General features: G+C 40.2%; 1 protein-coding gene across 1 annotated transcript in view; it reads left to right on the top strand.

The window, feature by feature from the left end:
• TARBP1 (TAR (HIV-1) RNA binding protein 1) overlaps positions 1-24070 on the top strand; it is a 2802917-nt gene that overhangs the window by 2012661 nt on the left and 766186 nt on the right. The window contains exon 29 of the mRNA XM_044087106.1: positions 15223-15304. Coding sequence (XP_043943041.1) covers positions 15223-15304 — 82 coding nt within the window. The remainder of the gene's footprint in view (positions 1-15222; positions 15305-24070) is intronic.

Below are 24070 nucleotides of genomic sequence, written 5' to 3'. Positions count from 1 at the left end.
ATCCAATCCTGGTGCTAATTCTTTCTTCTCTCCTTTTATAATGTCTTCTAATTCTTTCATTTTAATTATTTCTTCTTGCTTACATTTTACTGTATCTGAAACTTTCTTTACTTTCAACCTTCCCCTTCCAACATCTTCCTTTTTATACATTTTTCTACAATTTCTTCTACCATCTCCATATTTTCTTCTTGTTTACATTTTGCTACCGCATTCTGATCTACCATTCCACCCATCTTCACTTCCCTTCTTTGTATCCCCTTTCCTTATTTCCTCTTTAAGAAGTATTTTTGTCTCTACAACATTGTCTTCATTTTTCTGTTTCTCTTACCGTAGTACTTCCTTCTTCCATTCCTTTTGAGAATCTTTCAGCATGTTTTTATATTCCACTTAATTTCTTTTTTTTTTATCATTCTGTCTTTTGATATTTCTCTTGAAACACCTACCATTGTGCCAGCTTTCATAAAATACTGTCATTGTGTGTTATTTCCACAGTCTACTACCTTTCCCCTTAATTTATTTTTCCTTACACCCCCATGTTAACCATTTTATTCATTTTCATTCTTTCTTTCATTTCTTCATTATCGCCTAACACAACCCAAATTGCCCTATAATCTGAACAATTTACTCCTCCTACTCTACCTGCCACTTTCTTCATGTAACCTGAATAATTATTTGTAAAAATTACATTCTCTGTTTTTTCCTATTCCCAGATATTCATATCACATTACTTATTTTATTACCTTTACATCTTGTGTTATTTTTTCCTTTTCTTTTCTAACATTACAGTTGAAGTCCCCAATCATTACAGTTGACATTTTTATTATTATATTTACTTCCTTCTGACATGTTAAACAATCAGCCTCACACATTTGACATTTTCTTTGAGTGACATATCATCATCCTTCCTGGTATCACAGTTGTTACATCTAATATTTTTCTTCATCCTCTCTTATTAACAAACCTCACCCAGAACAAGTCTCGTATCCGACTGACCATATAATCTTTTCCTAATACGGTGTGTGTGTTTTTTTCTTGTTTAACACATATTGCATACGGCAAACATAATACATCCATCTTTTTCTTTTTATACCATTCAACAACCATTGAACCTTTCACTTCATTTCTTATACCATTTGTTTTTAGTTCCCAGATACCTAAATCGCACCTTTCCTTTTCCTGCATTTTTCCCTTTTGTTATTTTTCTTTTTCTTCTTGCCGCCTTCCTTCTCATAGATTATCTACTTTCTGCTCTTGTTCTTCCCATTTCTGAGTCAGCCATCTTGCTCTTCTTCACTTGCTTAACCCATCATGTTTATTTTCTATTTGTATCCTAATCTCTTCTAACATTATTCCTTCCCCTTGATCTTTTTTTCACCTGGAGTCATATTTCTTTCAATTTCTTCCTCGTTTACATCAGACATTTGACTTTATTCCTGAATATTGTTTTCTACATATTGTCTTTCTGCCCTTTCAGTTTCTTTTTCTTGTACCTCTTCTTTTTTCAGCACAGAATATTCAAACTACCAGTGGTCAGGCTCTTTACATTTCCTTCAAAACGTAATACAGTTTTATGGTCTTGCATCCCACATTGCCCACATCTTCTTTTTTTATATTCCGGAACCAAATCTCTTTCATCCCCACAATAAAAGTCTGTGGTTGACCCCAGTGCCTAATAGTTGCAATTCTTCTGTTAACTGCTATTCAAAATATGCTGTAATTTTCCATCATACATATTCAGTGTAATTTACATTTCCCACTCCCTGTCCATACATTTCCAATATTATACATTTTTTCATGTCATGCATTTTTATCATACATTGTGAGAAAAATTTTAAGTTCAAATTCCTGTCTGTCTGAAGTTTTGAATTGAATAGTCGGTTTTCTTTTTAGCTGCAGGCCAAAGTTTTGGAAAATTGTCCTCTCAAGGTGGTATGTTATTTCTTTTTTCTATGTCCTCATGAATTTTTCTGCACTTGAAAAAAGTCTCAAAAGTTATTTCACAAAAATCTTCCCAAGTCAAATGTATCAAATCTCTTATGTCTTTTAAAGTAAATCATTATGACAATGTAATAATGTCCATAATGTCATACATGTAAAACCAGTGCTACTATTAAATTCTTACACTTAACACCAGTCTTTTTTTCCTGAAGCCGTTGCCGTCCTGCTGCTACCAAACACCTCTGTTCACGTTACATGCTGCTTCTACTTGGGTATATGTCATATAACACCGAAAACTCATTTCACTGAAACTCCTATGATTGCACCCATTTCACGGAAAATCTTCTCCACAAGAAATATATACTAAAAACGTGGTTTTGCAGGGGAAAGCCCCCTTGTACCTCCCTCCCTTTCTTATATATACTAACTCCATGATCGCACAACTGCTGAGAAAAGAGGAAAAAAAAAAGAGCACACACGTAGTGAATCCGTACTCAAAAGCAGAAAGCAAATACAGACATCTACAGATCTGGGGGTACAACATGATGATGACCAGTACAATTCACACATACTGTGCTAAACTCACTTCCGTTAACTCCTGTGATAAGAAATGACACCATTGCATACTTTCTGTACGCTTCTGTGAAATGAGTTTTCAGTGAAATGAGTTCACCCATTTGGGTTTCAGTGAAATGAGTTTTCAGGGAAATAATTGGAACCCCTTCTTGTTCCTTGCTGTACAGCACTTTCATGTGTTTTTTTCATTACTTCATTTCTGTCATTCACATACCCAGTTGCAGAGGCATATTAAAACGTATTACTGCATCAGCCAAATATACCTCTTTTTACATTCAGCCACTGTAACCTGCTTCTCTGGCGTAGTATCAGCTTCATTATCAGCCTGCTGCTGCAGCAGTGAATCTTTCAAAGCACTTCAGCTGACCTCCTCACATTCATTTGGTTCTCCTTCCTTCATTAAGTTCTCCAGTATCTCTGTATCTAAACCACCACTTTCCAGTTCTGTGTCTTGGATTTCATCTTGCTGTTATTCTCTCTCTGCAAAATTTCTCCAGTAGCATTGTTTACTCTTCCCTCCATCTTGGAATTCTCCAAGCACCAGTGGCAGTCTTCTGGTACCGCCTAGTGCTCAAAAAGAGTAGGGGAAGTTCCTTGGTGTCCTGGCCAGATTTCCCTTAGTTATTATAAATATCACCTTTGGTCTCCCTTGAAAAGAGGCCATTTGCTTAGTGGAACTAACCACATCAGCAAGAATCAGTATAAATAAAGTACTGTTTTGTTACACAGGTACACATCTTCAGTTCTTTCTGGACAGAGATCAGAATGGGCTAAATCCTATATCTGTTAACTGGGTTATATTTCTTTCACACTTTAATACAGTACATTCTCCCTTCTGTCTTAGATTTTTAAAGTCAAAGAACTGAAGGGGTCTGTTTCAATCTTACTTTTAAGACATTCATCTGACATTACTTGGCTCACCAGCCTGAGTCAATTTAAGACTAGACCCAAACAACATTTGACACCAAACTGGCTACGTCAGTGTAGCAAACCTGACTAACTTTCCTTGACAATGAGTTAAAAACAGTAATTTAGCCTACCTGTGACACTTAATCCTGACCTATACTTAAGTTTATCTCTAAACTTGTTTAGGTATGTGACCACTGTAAATATTACATCGGAGTCTTACTGTATGAGTTAATAACAGTATTTTTAACTGACCTGTGTTACTTAATGATGACCTACTCTTGGGATTTTCTTTAATTCTGGAACTTGTATAACTTACAAAATTTTTCAGTTGTTACATACCTAAGTATCTCAAACTTAACTGCTTTTTTAGGTATGTTAACTACTGTAAATACTGTATTTTAAACTTAACTGCTTACCTTGGAGCTTTTCTCCCCGGGCCTCCGCTGAAAATGGACATGTATCCAGTCGGACTTTCCCGGTCAACAAATGTAAAATAAATAAATAAATCAGTGAGAGAACTGTCACCAGAAGTCAATGTGCATCTGACGACAAGCAAGGCTTAGAAATTACAGTGCAGTGATGATGACCACTTTGATTTTTGTCCATGAGACAGTGGAATGCTAGCTTCAGAGATCTTTCTTGAGATATCTACAGATGGATTCATTTTGTCTTCTTTTCCAGGTCAGCATTTTATTTTGGAAGTTCACGTACTCTGACACATGCATACTGTGCCACTACATGCCATTAGTTATTGAGCTGTATAAGAGCACGCTTAGGTTTTTGCCCATTCATTCCTTTCTTCTTCTTCTAATGTATTTCACGTATCAGTCCTGATACATGTCAGTGAAAATTTGCCACATTTGATGCCAGAAGTGTCCAGGTGGCCAGGAAGAATTGGGTAAAGACATACATAGTGAGCACTGCTACGATCTGCTCCCTGCTAATAGTTTGTGGGGGAGAGGTTATGCTGGTAGGGATTTCATGAGGGGTGGCATGTGGGGATGGGGATGAAGTCTGAGCTGAGTTTGTCATAAAGCAGGTTTGCTATCTCACTCTGCTCAGTGAAGATGATGCAATTTACTACCAGTTCTGCGCACTGTGGCATGTTACCATTGAGGTTTTGGACATAGCTGCAGAAGGTTTTGTTGTTCTCTTTAGCCTGAGAAGCTATATTGACCTCGCAATTGGCCTTTTTGGATTCAATTAGTCTCCTAATTTCCTTAGTGAGCTCTTGCCATTATGAGATGTGCTGTATTTGACTTTGGGCATGACTTTTTTTCCTTTTGTTATATACGCTATTAAAATTAGGATTCTGACAATGTGGTTTCTTTTTTGGGTTTGTTTTGGGCTTGCGTCTGGTGAGTACAGCAGACTCTATGTAGCCATTTACATGCTTGTACAGTATTTCTGTGAATAATTCTGCATAGGTTGTTACAAACTTTGGGTTAGGGCGGGCAGTGAATTTTGACACACTTTCGCTTAATAGAATGCAGTACTTGCCAAGTGTAACAGGTTTTTCTTGGTTTCCAAGGTTGATTTTTGATTTCAAATGAGACAGCTTTATGATCCTACCTCAACAGTGAGGATGTGACACTGGGGTGGGGTGCTGTTGGCTGTCCCATATTGGTGAGAACTACTCCCAGTTTGTTGGAACCTCTGGTTGAAGTGCACACTAACTGATCAAAGGCATTTATCTTAAAAGTCCAGGAAACATTGTGGCTGTAAATTGGAGGCAGTGCGTGTTTCCCAGTCTGTAGAGGGTTAGTTAAAGTCACCCATGAGTAGAGTTCTTAGTTTACACAGCCAAACTGGAGGCAGAGCTCTCTCAACCCAAGACTGGCACAGTCAGTCAGGAGGAAAAGGTAACCACCCACACCACAAATCCAGTCTCAAACAGACCTATTGCATCTGCATACCCAACACATAAACACACAAAAACATACTCGGAGGCTCTAAATAAAAATCTGCCTAAACAGCAAAGACCTCCTAAGCAGATATCCAAGCAACAGCCACCCCTCAACAATACCCACAAATCACATATCTCACAAAATCAGTGTGCCTCACAGTCACAGCCCTTAAGGCCAAACAACACACCAAATACACTTGTTATAGGGGACTTTGTTGTCTGGCACACTGACGTCCCGCTCACCAGACTGAACAAGGAGAAGGTCAGTGTAAGCTGCCTGTCGGGTGCCAGGATCCGCCACATAACACAAGCACTCAGGTCACTCCAAAGCAAGTACAAGTATGACTCCGTCATTGTCCATGCTGGTGTGTGACCTGAGAAATACCTCCCTGGACTACATGAAGAGAGACATAGAGGAGCTCTCTGACCATGTAGCCCAGGCTGGTATGACCCTGACCTTGAGTAGCATCTTGCCCTCACCAAGAATGATGCCACAGTATAAAGACAAAATGATCAGTTTCAACAACTGGCTAAAGTATTGGTGTCATTCAAAGGGGATCCAGTGCCTGTCAGCCTGGGATGACATGCTCGACAAGCCACGTTGCTTCGCTAGGGACGGCTTGCACGTGTCACCCTTAGGCTTTCGTATACTGGCCAAGGCTCTTGCCACCCCCATAGTGCCTTTTTTAGGCAAGGCTCAAAGGACAAACCCACCTCCATAGACAACCCAAGGATAAAAAAAACTAAAGGTAATGCTACTCAGTGCCAGAAGTCTAAACCTCAAGATGCACGCACTCGAGGCTTTCCTCAGTATGGATAAAATCGATGTCTGTGCAGTAACAGAAACCTGGTTCAAGGCTCCTGAGAGCACCCCAGCACTACCAGGTTATAACTCATACCATGTGTTTCGGCCCCAAAACTCGGACCGAAGCACCAAAGGAGGGGCAGTATCTATATTCATCAAAGATACCTACACCTCCAGGTTAGTGGCACTGCACAAAGCATCGGAAACCATGCATGTGCAACTAACAGCGGGCAAAACTGCCTTTCAGTTTGTAGCCTGCTACAGAACACCCTCCCTATTACAGGAACCCCACTTGGCATTCCTGAGAACACTGGAGAATATGAAGGTCTCTCCAAACACTATGTTATTGGGTGACTTCAACTACCTAAACATTGACTGGGAAAACTACTCAAGCCCAAACACCCTCGCCCAATGGGCAATGGAACAACTGGTCACCACTCCCACAAGAGGGAACAACATATTGGACCTGGTCATCACCAACATGGGGACTCTATGTTCCACACCAGAGGTGAACCCCTCATTGGTAAGATCAGACCATAAACAAATTTCCCTGGACATCCATATCCCGTCCCCACCCCCAGCCAAGGAAATCACTGTAAATAATTTCTCAAAAGCCAACTTTGCACTTCTCAAGACTGAGGTGGAATCCTTCAAAGCCCCTGGGCCAGAGGATAATACAGCCCAGTCCGCAGAATCCTTTACAAATGCATTCTATGAGCACCTGCAGGAATGCATGGATCATGCTATCCCAAATAAAACCAAGACTCACTCCTCCAAAAACAGGAGGGTCTGGTGGACCCCGGCCATAAATAAGCTATACAACAGAAGGAGGAAGCTACTACATGACAGAGCAAAATCTCAAAAAGGGAAGGCATCTCTGATCAGTATTAGCAAGAAACTTCGATCCCTCATAAAATCATCAAAGGCCAGTTTCGAAAGAAAAATTGCCCTAGACACTAAAGATAATCAGAAGGCCTTCTTTAGTTATGTCAGGAACATGGGCGGAAACTCCCAGATATGCTCTGAATTGTTGCATAACGGTACAAAATATACCAAACCTACAGACATAGCCAACATCGTGGCAGACAGATTCAGCACAAACTTCTCCCCCCACCCCCCCCAAAGGAGCAAATGCCTATCCCAACTGAATGTAACCTCCCTGACATCGCAGATGCACAGGTGAAAGCTGCCCTCTCCAAAGCAAAAAACACAGCATCTATGGGACTGGACGGTGTCCCAGGCTGTGTCTTACACAAGCTCCAAGAAGAACTGAACCCTCACATTAAGTCACTGTTCAAACTTAGCCTTACTACAGGATATGTACCCAAAGAATGGCGTACAGCTACAGTGGTCCCACTCCACAAAGGTGGTGCCACAACGGACCCCGGAAACTATCGCCCCATAAGCCTGACTAGTCTGGTCTGTAAAGCTATGGAGCGTATTATCATGGAACTCATAAACAAAGACATTGGGAGCCTCCAGACACTGGACCCTACCCAATTCGGCTTTGTTAAGGGCAGATCTTGCCTCTTAAACCTAGTTGATTTCTTTGAAACAGTTACCAAAGCCATAGATGAGGGCAAGGTAGTCCACACAGCCTAGCTGGACCTCGCAAAAGCCTTTGACACAATACCCCACTCGGGCATCATAAATAAGATTACCAGCTTAAATATCAACCCCTATATCAGAAGATGGGACCTCTCTTGTTCGGTATATACTTCTCTGAGGTTCAGGCTAACACGGGGGGGGGAGTATGGCTGACAAAGTTCGCAGATGACTGCAAACTGGGGGCCATAATCGAATCTCCAGCTGACGCAAGCATCCTCCAAAAGGGTCTCACAGAGACGGATGCTTGGTGCCAGAGCCACGGCCTCAAGCTAAATGCTAAAAAGTGCATAATCATCCCCTTTGGGAAAAACAAGGTGCCCACAAATTACCACATAGGTGGTAATCCATTAAGTACAGAAGAAGTAATTAGAGATTTGGGGACCAACATAGATAGTAATCTCTCCTTTGATAATCACATTGCCAAAGTGGTTAGAAAGACCTTCTATATAGCCCACCTTATCACAAAAGGGTTCGCATCTAGATCAAGAGAGGTCATTGTGCCCCTCTACTCATCACTCATCAGGCCCATAATTGAATACAATGCCCCTTTTGGGATGTACCTTACCTAACACCTACAGCAACTGGAGAGACCCCAAAAGTACCTCACCAAGAGGATCATGGGCTACAAACAGATGTCTTATGCAGCTCGACTAAAGAAACTCCAGCTCTACTCAGTTGCTTACCGCCTACTCAGAGGCGATCTATGCCTGACGTACAAAGCCATGTCAAATTCAGAATTAATGGACATGCTCCACCTCAAAAAATCCAAGTCCCTTAGAGCTACACGCTCCAGGGACCTAAACCTCAGCACAAAAATAAATAGGACATGCTGGAGGGACAGATTAATTTCCCAGAGGCTCCCCTCACTCTGGAATAGAATCCCAATTCATGATAGACATAGCCCCTCGCTGACCCTCTTCAAGCGAAATCTGGACGCATGGATGGGAAATTGCAAATTCACCCCTGGGATCTCTTCTGTGGCCCTGCTAGACAGAGGCACAGTAAACTAATCTTAAAAGGGTACCTTCTGTGACCTACTTTACAGAGGCACAGTAGGCTAATCTAATAGGGAGGCGGAAGCCAAATACACTCTGGCTAGGCTTATAAATGCCCTAGGGCAGATAGCCTAGTATCTACCTATGAACCTATAAATAAGTATTTCCAGTCAGTCTAGATAAGACTTATAGGTTTCTTGTGACATAGGAGGTGACCTTAAGTACAATATGGTAAAGGAATCTATCTAAGGTGATTAATATGTGGATGAACTTTGGGGTATCATCCTGTTTACAAACCTTGAGATGTACTTGTTGCTAATGTAAATCAGAGCACCTCCACCTTTAGTCCCTGTCTGTGCAGATGATGGTATAAATGCGTGAAAGGCGCTGTAACCTTGCACTGCTGGAGTACTCTCTGCAGCTTTAAACCATGTCTCAGTAATGGCACATATGTCTGTATTCTTCAGAGTAAGGAGAGCTTGTAGGGTGTGGAGTTTCTTCTTAAGGTTTCAGCATTGAACAGCAACACCTCTAGGTTTCATTTGTTATGTTGGTAGGTTTGTCATTTCGATATTGCCTAAAAAAGGCTGTCAGGTGGATAATGGTATAGCCAAAAAACAGAATCCCAGGGAAGACAGGTGTAGGCCATCTTTGACAAAGCAATGTGGTGTGATGGCCATGTCTTCCCAGGCTGGCGGATATTGAATCCCCTAGTTTGTCACCAGAAACTAATCCAGTTGTTAAAGTCAATCATTTTTTGTTCTTACTGTTGCATCATCCTTAGTGAAGGTAGAATGCTGCTTAATGCAAGGCACATACCGATCTGAGACACATATTTAGAGACGTCCATAATATATTTTTTCATATAGTCCAGAGAGGTATGTCTCGGGTCATTTATGCCCACATGGGCTATAATAGCATGACTAGAGTGCATGTGTAACCTGGCAGATCCTGGCTGCAGGTAAGCAACTGACCGTTATCTTCTCCTTGTACAGTCTGGTGAGTGGGACATCTGTGTGTCATACAGTGGAGTCCCCTATGATGAGAGTTCTGGGTAAATTGTTTACTTGCCTTATGGGCTTTGTTTTCAGGATTCCGTTGGGTGTAGGCTTGTGTCTGGTACTTGAAGTTGAGTTTGGTGTGTGCTTTAGAGATTGCTGAGGGGAATAGGTGTCGTTGTTTGCAGGCTTAGGAGGTCCACGAGGTTTGGGGGGATTGCTTTTTAGTGCTTCAGCATAATATGGTCTATGTGTGGTAGATGTCATGTGTGTGTTCTTGGCAACCTTGTTATGCATACAAATATGTTTGCCTCCAAGTAAATTGTATGTGTACATCTCTTGCATACTGTGTTGGTTTATTTAAGGATTAAAAGGTTGTCTGAAAATGAGAGACTAGCTACATTGTCTAAGGATGTCCACATTTACCAAGCTGGCTCTGGAGACCTTTGAAAATTACATACTCATGTTGTGCAGACCTGTGTTAGGGTGGGCTATTTGGGTATGAGGATTAGGTTTACAGAGGGTCTCCTAGGGTTGTCTCTAGGGTAAGGGACTTGAGATAAATATTGTTAGGATATGGTATTAGTGCTATCTAGTGCTCAATCTAGCTGCTCTGAGCTAAACTCCTTGCAATGTGTCATTAAATTGCATGGTACAGTCCCAGCAAACACCTTCTGCTACAAGGTGGTTAACCTTAGTCCTCTTAATGTAACAGTACTGCAGAAAAAGAACACTGGGTGCAATGTAGCAACAAACATCTTATTCCCTAGCTAAATTGCCTGTCTATAAGGGATTATTAGATAAAACAGTTTAAGTATCAAACAGTAAGGAGAAAAGGCACTTTAAAGCAAAAATACATTCAGCTCTTCATCTGCTTGGTTTAGTAGGACAATAAGAAATTTGTGGTGGATGTATTCCTGTTCTCTACCCTGGAAGATCCTGTTACTCCTCTCTGCCAGTCCCACTGATTCCACTCATCACACAATTCACGGAGGAAAGGCCAAAGTTAATTACTTCCATGACTTTCAAGAGTTGTATAATTTCTTAGATGTAAGAATGTCAAGAGTTGCATATATACATATATTATAGATGTGTGTGATTTGTAACCACTTTTCAGCAACGATGAATAGAACCTTTTTCACATTCATTACATCCTACCAAAAGCTGCATTACCTCATATTGATATGGAATGCTGCCTTTTAAGCAGCTTGGCTTAAAAAAGAAAATTCTGTTCTGATTTTAACATTAACCATCTGTGGACAGCTAAACTGGGACTTTTGCTGTTTCTTCTCTCTTTGGACTACTGACTAGATTTAGGAAACCTTTAACTTTCAATGAAAGTGGAATCAAGATGGCTGCAGTTTCGTCTTTATTACGAATTTTGAAACAAAACTGTAGATAGCAATAAAGAGACAATAAATTAAAAAAACAGACTGTCATACTTTGAGCTGCTGAATGTGTTTAATGACTTAATGGATGTAAAGCCACAGTGTTATTTGGGATGTGGTAGGAATGCATATTAAGGTGCAGTTATAGTGATTCTGTTGCCAACTCTGTATAAAATATTTTCTGTAATTCTTCTACGTGCTGTCAATTTCTGTCTTGTATATTGAGTTGGGTTTTTCTGTGTTTTTGGTAGCTTTTTATCAAATAAGATGTTTTTATTTATTCAATTGTAAAAGTTTGCGGATGGTGTCTTATTTATTACTTTATAAAGGTAACCTCTCAGCTTTGGTACGACTGTTGACATCTGACATTTTAAAGTGAGAAGGTGCAGTTCTAAGCCACTGTAACTTAGGATTTTAGTTGGCTCAATGTAAGAGTGTACAATAATTGAGACCTTGGTCCTATAATTGGCATGCTGGCGGCAGTGTGGATTGTGAATGCAGAAAAAGGGAGTGGGCTGGAAAGTTATCAAAATCATTTACTCTTGGTAAGATTGCACTAGGAGGCATTGAGCTCAGATTGACATGGGTGAAATCCTGCCGACCCAGTGATTGTAACTCTGTTCTTTAGCTGTACATTGATGTGAGTGTTGCAATTATTGGTCATAAACTAATGCAGTTATGTACATTAGCCATATGCCCATAATGCAAGTTATCCCATACATATTTATTTGATCAGAGTGGAGACCATAGTCCCCTGACTGTCGCATATATTGTGGCTCCATTGGTGCAGGATTTAAGGCCCTTTCCTTTAAAACTAACAGTGGCAACACAGGAAACTCTTCCTGTTTTAGCCAGGGTGGTGCCTACACTTGGGTCAGTGACCACCGACTCCTGATCCTTTGGGTTCTGCTTTAGATCTGCTGATTCCATTGGACCTTTGAGGTGGGGGTATCTGAACTGTTTGAGGCTGCTAGAAAGACTTTTTGTACCAAGTGAACTATGTTCTCAGTTTGGGAGGAGCAGTGCCTAGTGCCCCATACCATTCAGTCAGTTTATGTATCATTCTAATTTATCTCAGGCAATTCTGTGAGGTGGACCTTTGTTACTTCATAGTCAGGGTGAATTCGTTCCATTAGCTCATATTTTTCTGTAACTGAGTACATGAGTTTAGGAAGGATGATCATCTGACTTGCTTCTGTGATGGAAAGGTTGGTAGTTGCCTTGCAAATGCCTTCCTGATAAATTGCCACTTATACAATAAACTGTAATTAATATTCTAACATGTCCGTGCTGATTGTGTACAGCAGTCATCGTATCCTTTGAAAACTGAGCATTTCCCTCAGGAGAACATTCAGATACCTTTTAAGTTATTAAAGCAGGAGAACAAAATGCTTATAAAAGATTCCAAATGCTTCCAGATACAGAGAAATGTTCCACGTGGCACACAAGGAACCGTTTAAAAATGAAATGCAAACCAGCATAATGCACTCAATCCACTAATGATTTTTAAGCTGCTTTGCCATTATGAATCTCAGTATCTAACTAGATCAAAAGCACCAGTGCTCTTACAAAGCACTGAGTCTCTTTCCAAGAAAAAGTGACACAGAACTTTGAAATATACAACAATATAATAAGAAAGCATGCACTGCTGTGTGTGTGTGTGTGTGTGTGTGTGTGTGTGTGTGTGTGTGTGTGTGTGTGTGTGTGTGTGTGTGTGTGTGTGTATGCATGCATATTAGTGCAGTCTGTAACCTAGATTTCTATTCAGTTAGTGGATACGAACTTCAACAAATTCTGATCAACAGACAAAAAATAAAACACTAAGTAAAATATACTAATACATAAAAATAGAGCAGTACATAAATAGTGATTTCAACCTAAATACATATAATATAAAAGTCCATTACACAAAATAATACGGAACCAATTTCATTAAGCAATAAAAGAGATATACATACAAAAAGTAAAAATATTAGGACTCCCCAGAAAAAACAATATCACTGATGATGGTGTTTTTTTTTTTTTTTGGGGGGGGGGGTTGCCTTTGCTGTCTGCCCACCATCAGACTCTTGGACAGTTGGCCCATTCATTTCACATGCCCTGGGGTGAGAGCCAACCTGCAGGGCCATCATTTAGTCAGATGTCAAGTTTTTGCATTTGCATGCCCCAGCAACGTGGCCAGGTTAATTGTGCACTGGGCACCAATGAAGATGCACCACCCACTTCTGCAAGTGACATGACACCTCAAGACAGCCTGTCCTCCTTGAAGCTAGCACTCCTGTGGGGTCTTTGATCTTCATTGGGGATTCAGCAATGGAATTCTGTGCCTTGGACATGCACTCTCACACCCTCCTAGAGGAGAGGGAAGTCGACAAAATAGCACAACTCTTCTCCTCCTCCCAAGCCAGTTTTAGCAGGTGCCTGAGCAGATAATCAAATTTTGGTTGCCTGAGTCATAGTCAGCGAGCCTCTATGCCAGTGACACTAGCTACCGCACTTGCAAAAAATAAAAATAAAAACAAAATAGTAAATAAAATGCTGAAATTTAGAAAATCCAGGTTCAGTGTAGATAATTGTTTTTCTTTTTTTTATAAAATAAAGTGGAAAAAGCAGCTAAGGAGACAAAAAAAGTTAAAAGTACATGGCATCACAAAAATAGTAGAGCTTTGTAATAGCAGTAAATCATGGCTGGGTGTGGGTAATGCCTAGTTTACCCATGGCTGGCTTTGTCTGGTCACGAGGGCTTCAGCCATGGGTAAACATTACCTGAACCCAGAATTGAGTTATTGCCAAACTAAATACATGTGGCTCACCACTCACTGGAAAATGCTGCCATAAAAGGTTACTCCACTAAAAGCCTGTCTACCTTTTGTGCTTTACTTCAGGAATGTGTCCATATTAAACAAAATGGCCACTTGCTTCTCAGTGTTAGTATTCACAGACATTGCCTTCTCAATCCCAACTCTAGAAGTCAGTTCCTTGGCATTTGGCTGTTGTTCAGCTCCTTTCATTTTAGCCCATTTTAGACCCATCAGGGATGCCCCCCAGCAGATTATATATAGCAGATAAGTTCTCATCCGATGCACTGATTAGTTCTTTGTCTACATAGGATCCCAGGTCCCTAAATACTGGATCAATTTTCAGGGGTATGTTGTTAGGTTCCCAGCTCCCTAAGTACTGGATCAGTTTTCAGGGATGTGTTGTTAAGGAAATTCTTGCTTGCCTAAAGATACTATTATGCATTTATTGGCACTCGATGTTAGCCCATGGTTTTAACACCAGCTATTGGTTTCGGAAAGGCACTCTTGGAGGATTTTATGATGGCATCGAATTTACAGCCACCTGCATACTTTGTCAGCCACACTTTGACCTCTGAGAAATAAATGCCAAAGAGGAATAAACCAAGTACTGAACCCTTGGGTACACCGCTAGTGACAGCTCTTTTGGAGGAATAAGAGCAGCCCTCCCTAACTTCCTGAGTTCTATTTAAGAGCCAGTTTGTCATGTTGTTATAAGATGGTTCATGACAGCACAGCATGCACCAGCACAGGTTGTGTGCACCCTCGAAACTTCAGATCTTTGAGGAAAAAAAACTAATTATGAATAGAAAAAAATCAACTAATATGATAAGAATATGTGTGATAGTTATGGTAGGTACCTACATAATTAAAACTATGTTTAAGTAGCCCAATGCATTAGCATCTTTTTTCCCTTCTTCAGTCCCATTCTTTGGCGACTGTTCAGCATATAATAAATACTTTGAATTATCTGTGCAAGAATATGTTTTTATGTTTATATTTTTATGTCTTTGTTTGTTGCCAGATGCTTCATAGCTTGAAGGAGGTTAATACTGAAAATCCTAGATGAGCACACCCCCTCACCTTTTCTTATCCAGGCTTGGGTCATTGGAATGTAGTCTTAAGTGTGGGTTCTTAAGTTTTGAAGAGCCATGCATGAAGGCATAAAGATGTTCCCGAGTGTAAACCCATTACAGTGGGCCTTGTCAAAGATCATCTGGTCTGATAAAAGTTGTTACATAGCTTGGATTTTTCATTCAGAATGATTCAGGACTCACAGCATATGTTTACTCTTGTTTTAGGAATGCTAGAAAGAATTGGCAGAGAATACAAGATCATTTCTTTTTTGTGAACTTGCAGCCACTGAAGGACTATAGTATAGAAGTAAGTCATTTTTAACTGCCAAATGCATATCATTTTTATATATTTATAAATAAAACTTTTCTGTTAATATAGGTGTTAACTTTACATATATTAGAGCTTTATTAAATTATAGAGACATTTTTTAGACAACTATTGTAGGTCTGTGAATGAAAGAATGTGTATTTCCTCACCACCTAAATCTATTGTACTTTCTTTACTTTGGAACTGTTATTTAATAGAAGTAACTGCAACTAGTATGTTCTCATATATAGAAAAAATATTGAGCTGTAATGCTCAAGATGAGAAAGCAAGACACTGCCTTGCTGGCTTATTGCTAGTATGGGACTTACAACATTGAAAACCCGATATCAGAGATAAACCCGGGATCTTTATGTATTGGTTGTGGTGAGGACTGGATGAATCAGATTAGATGGGGCTACCCATACTTCAGGAGGACTTTCCAAGTAGGTCATCCACTGGAAAAAACTTCAGTTGCAGCTTATCATGCAATGCAAAACTTTAGTACTGGCAACCTCACTGCAGCATTCCTTTGCCTTTGCTTTTGTTAATGGTGCATTTCACAACACAGACCCCAGATCTTTTCTTGATAGTCACTCTGCCTACATTTCCTCCATCGATTTTGTCCTGAGAGAGTGCCTGCGTCCAGTGTCAGAAGTTATTAGTTGTCAGCCCTTCAGACCTCCAAAGAACTCAAGTGGTTAGATACTGCCTTAGACCTTATTAGACATTAGTCCGTTGGAGAGAGTCCAGATGATAACAAAAAGGATCATGGGCCTAAAAGGCATGGGCTACCAGGAGAGTCCCTTGTTTTCCATTTCCTGCTGGCATTCTGTAGAAGGGTCTATAGCATCTTCCTGTGGCACCTTCTCTTCAATTTCATCCTGTGCCATCCGTTGCTCTGTCATATGGGAACTCACTGGCCTGTCGCTCCTCCACATTGACTGCATCAGAGTTTCCTGTTCCTTCCCTTGCTGTCTAGCTTCAAGTGAACGTTTATACTGGTTTCCTGTGGAAGGCTCCAAAATATCTTGATATGGCACCTGACCAATTGCTTCTTGTTCTACTGGTTTCTCCTTAATTTGGATATCCATTGCTCTATCCTGGTGTGGTGCTTTCTACATTAGATTTTCTACATTGAATCCTTCACTTTGCAGGTGCTCCATAACCTCAATTTCTATTTCTTTGACTTCTCCATTACTAATCTCCTTTTCTACTTTTCCTCTTTGTCATCTTATTTTTTGTATTGTAAAGTTTTCCATATCTGTATTCTTTTTCCTGTATTTCTCTTCAAATATCTTTGGTGCTGCTCTTTTTGTATTGGTTAGTTTTGCTTTCTCCTTTGCATAAATGTTACACCATATTAAATCTCTCTCTTTCTTTTGTCCATACTCCTCCTCCTTCAGATGTCTCCTGATCTTCCTGCTTCTCCTTACTTTGAGGACTCACTCCATCATGCTGTAAAGTAATCCGTGTTAGACCTTCTACATTAAATCCTTCACTTCGCAGGCACTCCATAACTTCAACTTTTTTTTAACTTGTATTTTACTAATCTTCTTTTCTATGTTCCATCTTTGTGATATTTTTATTGTGAAATTTTCCATATCTGGATGCCTTTGCCTGTATTTTTCTTTGCATGTCTTTGGGGATGCCTTCTTTATATTGATTAATTTGGCTTTCTCCTTTGCATAAATATTGCACCATATCAAATCTCTCTTTTTTTCCCATGTCCATATTTCTTTTTTATCCTTTTGAAAAATGTCTAGGTTTTGTTATTTACATTTTGGCACTTCCTCGGATGCTTTTTTTTCCAAACAGATCAAAGTTTCTGGATCTATATACTGTTTTTCAAAAAATCTATTGTATTAATGAACGCACTTTTTTATTTGAAACTTCTGACAGTTTTTCCTGTGGAAGTATTTTTCTTTCCTCTAATTTATCTCTGTCTTTTTTTATATCCTGTATCTGGAAATTCTGGGCTTTTGCATAACAGTAACAATAAATAATTTCTTCCTTATCCTCAGTGGTCCACTCTCTTGTCTTTATGGCTCTTCTTTGGCCTTTCAATTTTTGTGATTTTTTGTGGACTGCTGCTTTCTTCTACAACAGGGTGGGGGGCATCCTCCCCCTGGCCCTAGCCTGGCTCCATTGTAGGTATATTTCTATATTTTGAGGATTGTACACTGTCATTTTTCCAGTCCTAGCACCAGTGCAGCTACCAGGATTGGGCACTTTTTTTTATCCTGGGTCTTGTGCATCCAGCTATCTTTTTTAGTTTTTGACTTACTTCTGTCCATGGTGTATGCTATATAAAGACATTTTGTATATCAGTGTCACCTTGGTGAGGTTTTGTGAAAAACAGGGTCCACCTCATGAAGGTAAAACCAAGATTTGAGGATGAATTCAGTTTCAGCACTTCTACTCTCCTTTGCTTGCTGACTTTTCATCTCTCCTTTCGGACCCCATTCATCACTGCAGCAGCTCCTTTTTTGCAGCTTTACAAATTGGGGCATTCAAGGTGATGGTTTCTGCTCTCTTTTCCCTTTATGGAACTCTTGATGTTCTTTGTAGACATCTGCAACCCTGACTTTCAGAGTCCTAAATTGTTAGACTTGCATGATTGGGTGTCAAGGCAAAATCATCAAGCAACTGGATGAGACATTATGGGGCATTACTGACACCACTCCGAAAGTGAAATTAATAACTTGTGGGCAGATATGATGTAAAATGTGGTTTTGATGATTTTGATACAACATCCAGGGATTCTGCTATAGTAACAGTCTTTGAAGACATGCCTGACTGAGGATAGAGCCACTGCTAGAGGTTGTCAAAGCGTAGCTCCCCAGTGAACCCTTGGATAAGACACTGATCTTCTGACCCCTTCTCAAGAAATACTTCAAAGAAGCTGGAGACGACAGATAAAACAAAAGAGTCCATAAAACAGTGTTCCACCCTCCAGTACCTATGTACTCTAGAGGCTGTCATTCAAAACAAGGTCCCTGTTACTGATGTTAGGGTAAAGAAAAGCAGGAGAATGTAAACAGAGCTTTCAGCAGCCGAAATTGATAGATATGGGTCAATGTAGTTTTATGTTAGGGTGACAAATATGTGACAACATTTCTTGAACAGTGATGATCCAGAAGGAAAGGCAATGCTTAAAAAAATGCTGCTATTGTTGGTGGGTCATTATGCAGTGAAAGTATTTGATTCGAGTCAATTGAGACTTTATGAGAAGATGAATGGCAGCAATTGCATTTCCTGATAGAATGATATGTTTAATCAGGAAGACTTATGAAGGCTTGGACACAAGAATTAAGGTGGAAAGGTTACTCTACAACAGGTTATGTTCTCCACTGCCATTTCCTTTATATTTAGATCCATTAGCAAAGAAAATAAGGGAATCATAAATTCAGGTATGTAACTGGTATGGTAATCAAGAAAAGTTAGCGTTGTTCACAAACTATTTTGTACTTGATAAATCCAGAAAAGCATATTTCAGTGTTGTGGAATGTTTTGACACATTTTAAGGCTTTTTAGGAGATAAAATAAATGAAAACAAAACAGTAAATTATGTACCCACAACTGAATTTGTTCACCAATACTCATATTTACAGGGACATGTTAAGATAAGATTATTTAGGTGTATGGATTAAAAAGAATTCTATTGTGGCAGCTAAGGGTATGTGGGGAAAGGACTAAACAAAAGATAAAAGAAAAAAACTGTAGAGATGGTAGCTCTTGATTATGGATAGTAAGATGCAAGTAGTAACAATGTTTCGAGTCTCTTTAGTTTTATATATATATAGGTCAGGTGTATTTTTATCACCCAGAGGAGAAGTTGTGGACAATAATTAATATATAGTTGAAAGAATTCTTGCGGGGGGGGCTTGAATGGCTTGAATTAAGTGGGATAAGTTGATTCTCACCACAGAACTTGGTGGTTTAGGATTACATGACTTGAAAGGGATATTTTAGAGCCATGTAGTTAAGTCTCACATATATACATATAGATAGATGCATAAATCTATATATAGATCTTTGTCTCTCTGTGTGCGTACGTGTGTGTGTGTGTATATATATATATATATATATATGTGTGTGTATGTATACATATATGTATGTATATGCAGAAGACTATATATCATAGTTGAAAAGGACGATGATGAAATGGGGAGTGGAGTGGTTGTTCAAGAAATAAAGGGAGAGTAGGGTTTTGGATGCAGGTTCTTAGAGAACAACATCCACACATAGTATTATATTTGTAAAGTAGTATAACGTTTTCTAAGAACTAAACCAACACAGGAATGGCAAAAGGAGATTTTGCCAACAGGGATGACTGCATGTTATGGTGTAGCAAATAGGTAAAATGGGGTTGGAATTTACTGGAGAAAGTTATCAAACAAACCAAGGTTTTGGGAATAAATAACTAGATAGGGAAAGGTTATAAAGTGGAATTAGGCTAAGCAGGAATTGCGGCTGCAGGTTTCAGACTGCTTTCCCTACCAGGGATTGATAGTAGAGAATAAGCAAAGATAAAGGGACAGGGGTTGTAGTAGGGTATGTAAAATATTACATGCTAACTATTGTAATCAATCAGAGGAGGTTATAAAATATTAGGAAGAGAGAGAATGGAAAAAGGAACATAGGGAGGACATCTGTATGGTTCCCATGTATGCAACAAACTCCAAAATGATTAGGAGTTTTGCTTGGAAATGTTTGCATAAATATTTGTATATCCAAGCAGACTTCGGATATTTGTTTTCCTTAGACAGATAGCAAATGCTGAAGGTGTGATGGGAAAGAGAGAAGTTCGGGTTTGTGAAAGGCAGATCATGCCTTCTGAAACTGATAGACTTCATTGAGGCAGTCACCAAAGACATAGACGAGGGTAAGGTGGTTTACACAGCCTATCTTGACCTCACCAAGGCTTTCGACACCATCCCCCATTCTGGAATTATAGCTAAACTCACTAAACTAGTTATGAATCCCTAGGTCACAAGATAGGTTGCCAACTGACTCACTGACAGAACCCACACTGTAAAAGTTGCAGACTCCAAATCTGACTTCAAACCAGTGGCAGGTGGAGTACCACAGGGTTCAGTCCTGGGACCTCTCCTGTTTGATTTCTACTTCTCTGAAGTACAGGCAAACACAGAAGGCCTCTGGCTAACGAAGTTCGCAGATGACTGCAAATTAAGAGCCATAGTCGAGTCCCCAAATGATGTGGACATCCTACAGAAGGGCCTCGCTGGTACCTGGTGTCAGAGGCATGGCCTCAAGCTCATTGCCAAAAAGTGCATTATCATCCCCTTTGGTAAAAACTCTGTAGCCATGAACTACCACATAAACGGCAGTCTACTTAATGCCGAATGTGTGATAAGAGACCTTGGGACCCAAATGGACAGTAGTCTCTCCTTTGATAATCACATCGCCACAGTAGTCAGGAAATCCTTGTGTGTGGCACATCTCATCACAAAAGGATTCTCATCCAGGGAAAAAAGAGGTCATTGTTCCCCTCTACTCAGCACTCATTAGACCCATTTTAGAGTACAACGCCCCATATGGAATGTACCTGACAAGACATCTGCAGCAGCTGGAAAGGCCACAGAAGTACCTCACAAAGAGGATTACTGGCCTCAAACAGATGCCCTACACTGACCTTCTCAAAAAACTCCAGCTTTACTCTGTAGCATATTGCCTACTCCAGGGAGAGCTCTGCCTAACATATAAAGCTATGTTAAACCCAGAGCTGTTGGACATGCTACACCTAAAGAAATCCCAATCCCTCCGAGCTACACGCTCTAGGGACCTAAACATTGTCACCATAATAAACAGGACATGCTGAAGGGATAGATTCCTGTCCCAGAGTCTTCCTATACTCTGGAACAAGCTACCCATCTATGTCAAGCAAAGTTCATCATTAGCACTCTTTAAGAAAAATCTTGATGAGTTGATGGAAAATAGGAAATACACCCCGGGGATCACTTCTGTGGCTCTGCTCGACAGGGGCACAGGAAATTGACTTTCTTGGGTGGCGTAAGCCAGGGAACCTTGTTGGCTAGGCTTACTTAGGCCCTTGGGCCGATAGCCTAGTACCTACCTATTAATCTATAATAAAGAGTGTTTTTTGTAGGAATGCAACAAGTTAACAGATTCTAAAATATGACCTACAGAATACTTTTATCAGAAGTGTTGGGGGGAGGAAGTGGTTGTAACTAAGGAAATTAAACTTTTCAGCTGGGATACAGGATCTGATTAGCTCATATGTTGTAAGACCTTACTAAGTTTTATGATGATGGCTGCAAAAAAAAGCAATTGCTAGAAAATAGATATAAAAATCTAAACCAACTACTGAGACTACTAAAGGAGACAAAAGAACTGGAAGTGGGATCTTTATAAAAGGAAGGAGCCAAGTGCATAGAAAAAATGCAATTTGTAGAAACAATACATATAGAATAGTTGAAGAGTGAAATGTAATGGAAGACAAGAATTGTGCAATTTATGTAATGCTGGAGTGAATGAAAATTTGTAAAATGCATACTCCAAGAAAGTAAGGGAAATGTTAGTATGAGGTTTTCTTTTCTGTTAATGTATTGAAACATATGCCACTTTAAAAATATATATCATGCTTAAACAAGATACTTAGAAAAAAAGCTTTCTGAAAAGGAGGCAGCAAGAAAGGGAGTCCTGGGGGAGGAGGCGTGTCATGGCCAAGCCTCAGAAAGAGCATCAGTAAGTATGCTATTCTAATCCCTTCCCACCCTTCTTATTTAAAACTCTATCCCAGTTATCAGATTCTCTTGCCATTTACAAAACCTAAAATAGGAGTTCCTCGTCTCTAACAAATGGAAAAAAATTGTGTGGGACAGGTAGGTTCTGCTTACAGTATCCCAAGGATACAGGCTGCAGTTTCTGGCAGCAGCAAAGTTTTAGAGGATTGCTGTAGTGCCAAAGGAAGGAAAGGCATGATGTTCTTCGTGTTTCACTGTTGCAGTCATTACATTTGGGTAATCTGCTGGCAGGTTGCCCTTAGTCAGCCTGAATTCCAAAGTCTTGGGTCCTGCATCGGTTGCTGTCTTCTCTTCCATGACGTCAGGTCGTCAGGGGTATAAAACATGCAGCCAACGCCATTTTCTTTAATCTTTCTTGCCGCGCAGTGCCCGAAGCAGAAGCATTTTGCAAATGCCTGTCGGCCGACTACTGAAATATTCGAGTTTAAGTTTCAGAACCAAAGTCTTCACTAAAGCTAAGTACCCCGTTAGGGAAACTTTTTTCTTGCTTTTAAACTATGTCAGAAAAAGTTAATAATTGTATTACTTGTGGGAAGCAAATACCTCATAAGGATTTCCATTTATACTGTATTCCTTGCCTAGGCCCTGATCACAACGTGCCTGGCTGTCGGTTTTGTGCTAGATTTAACCAACGCATTATTAAGCATTGGTATATTTTTGCATCAAAGTATTTTGGAAACAGATTTAACTACCCAGAAATGTCGTCAGATAGCAATCCGACTACCAGAGTACATAAAAAATGCAAAGAAAAGGACAGAGAAAGGCAGTCGAGATCCAAAACAGATGGCGAAGCGTCTCCTAAGCCAGTCGCCAGTTCACCGGTACTCAGTGAGGCGCTTTCGCAGCCCCTGATACCCGCTACCTTCGAGTTGCAGACCTCTGCCGACACCCATGTGGAATCCGGCATGCCGCAAGATACTCAAGGTATTGGACCGACGGATGTATCTCCCTCAGATGGGTCCAGAGCCACTGAGCCGGCACCGGCTTCTGAGGGTGTATTCAGACCTCAACGTTTATATATCAAACCGACGACAGCTGCAAAACCAAAGACAAAAGCAACTTCTAAAACTAAAAAAATGACGCATGAGCCACGTGCACAGGCCTCTATACCTAAAAAACAGATGATCAAAATGGCTGAAGACCTTATTACCTTGATCAGGGGTACCCATCCCCCTCCAGATAAGAGGCCTAGGCAAGACACTGATTATGAATCTTCAGATCAGGTTTATATTTCTTCTGATTCCTCTTCTGATCAGGAATTATCTATACCTCCCTATGAGGATTCTGATGCTGAGGAGTCTATTCCATCTGCATCTCCTCCTGAGGATTATTCATTTGGAGAAACCTTGCATACTTTGAGAGAGCATTTTCACTGGGAGAGTCAAGACTTCTCAGAATCTAAAAAGAGGCTCAGGGATTTCCTTCTTCTCCCTCAGCACAAGCCTTTAGCCATTCGCCCTGTTTTAGACATTGTGGATGATGTGTTTTCGGAGTCAAGCTTGATCCCTGACTCCTTTCCTCCAGCTCCCAGTAAGCCTGACAGATATTACAGAGTCCCTGACTCACATAAATTTTTATTTAGAAGCCCTGTTGCTGATCCTGAAACTATTTCACAGGGTCCAAAGGGAGTTAAGGCCTCAACAGCAAAAAATCCTACCCACTCTGACAGAGATTCAAAGGCACTAGACAGATGGGGAAAAAAGGTTTATACATCTGCAACCTTGGCAATCAGGGCCTTAAACTGTCAATTTCATATGCTTAAATACCAACAACATGTTATGGGATTGCTGAAACAGAAAATGATGTTAATTTCAGAATGTGTAGAAAATAAAGAATTGCAAGAATTATTGCATGCAGCTGAACAAGTTGGAAAGCATACTTTGCAATGTGGTTTTGATTCCTTAGAGGCCTCCTGCAGGGCCGCAGTAACTGGATCTTTGATTAGAAGGCATGCCTGGTTAAAGGAACAAAATTTGCC

This window comes from Protopterus annectens, chromosome 1.part1, assembly GCF_019279795.1.
Source record: "Protopterus annectens isolate FY-2018-M chromosome 1.part1, PAN1.0, whole genome shotgun sequence".
Lineage (NCBI taxonomy): Eukaryota > Metazoa > Chordata > Ceratodontiformes > Protopteridae > Protopterus > Protopterus annectens.
This window is presented reverse-complemented; position numbering and strand designations above follow the sequence as displayed.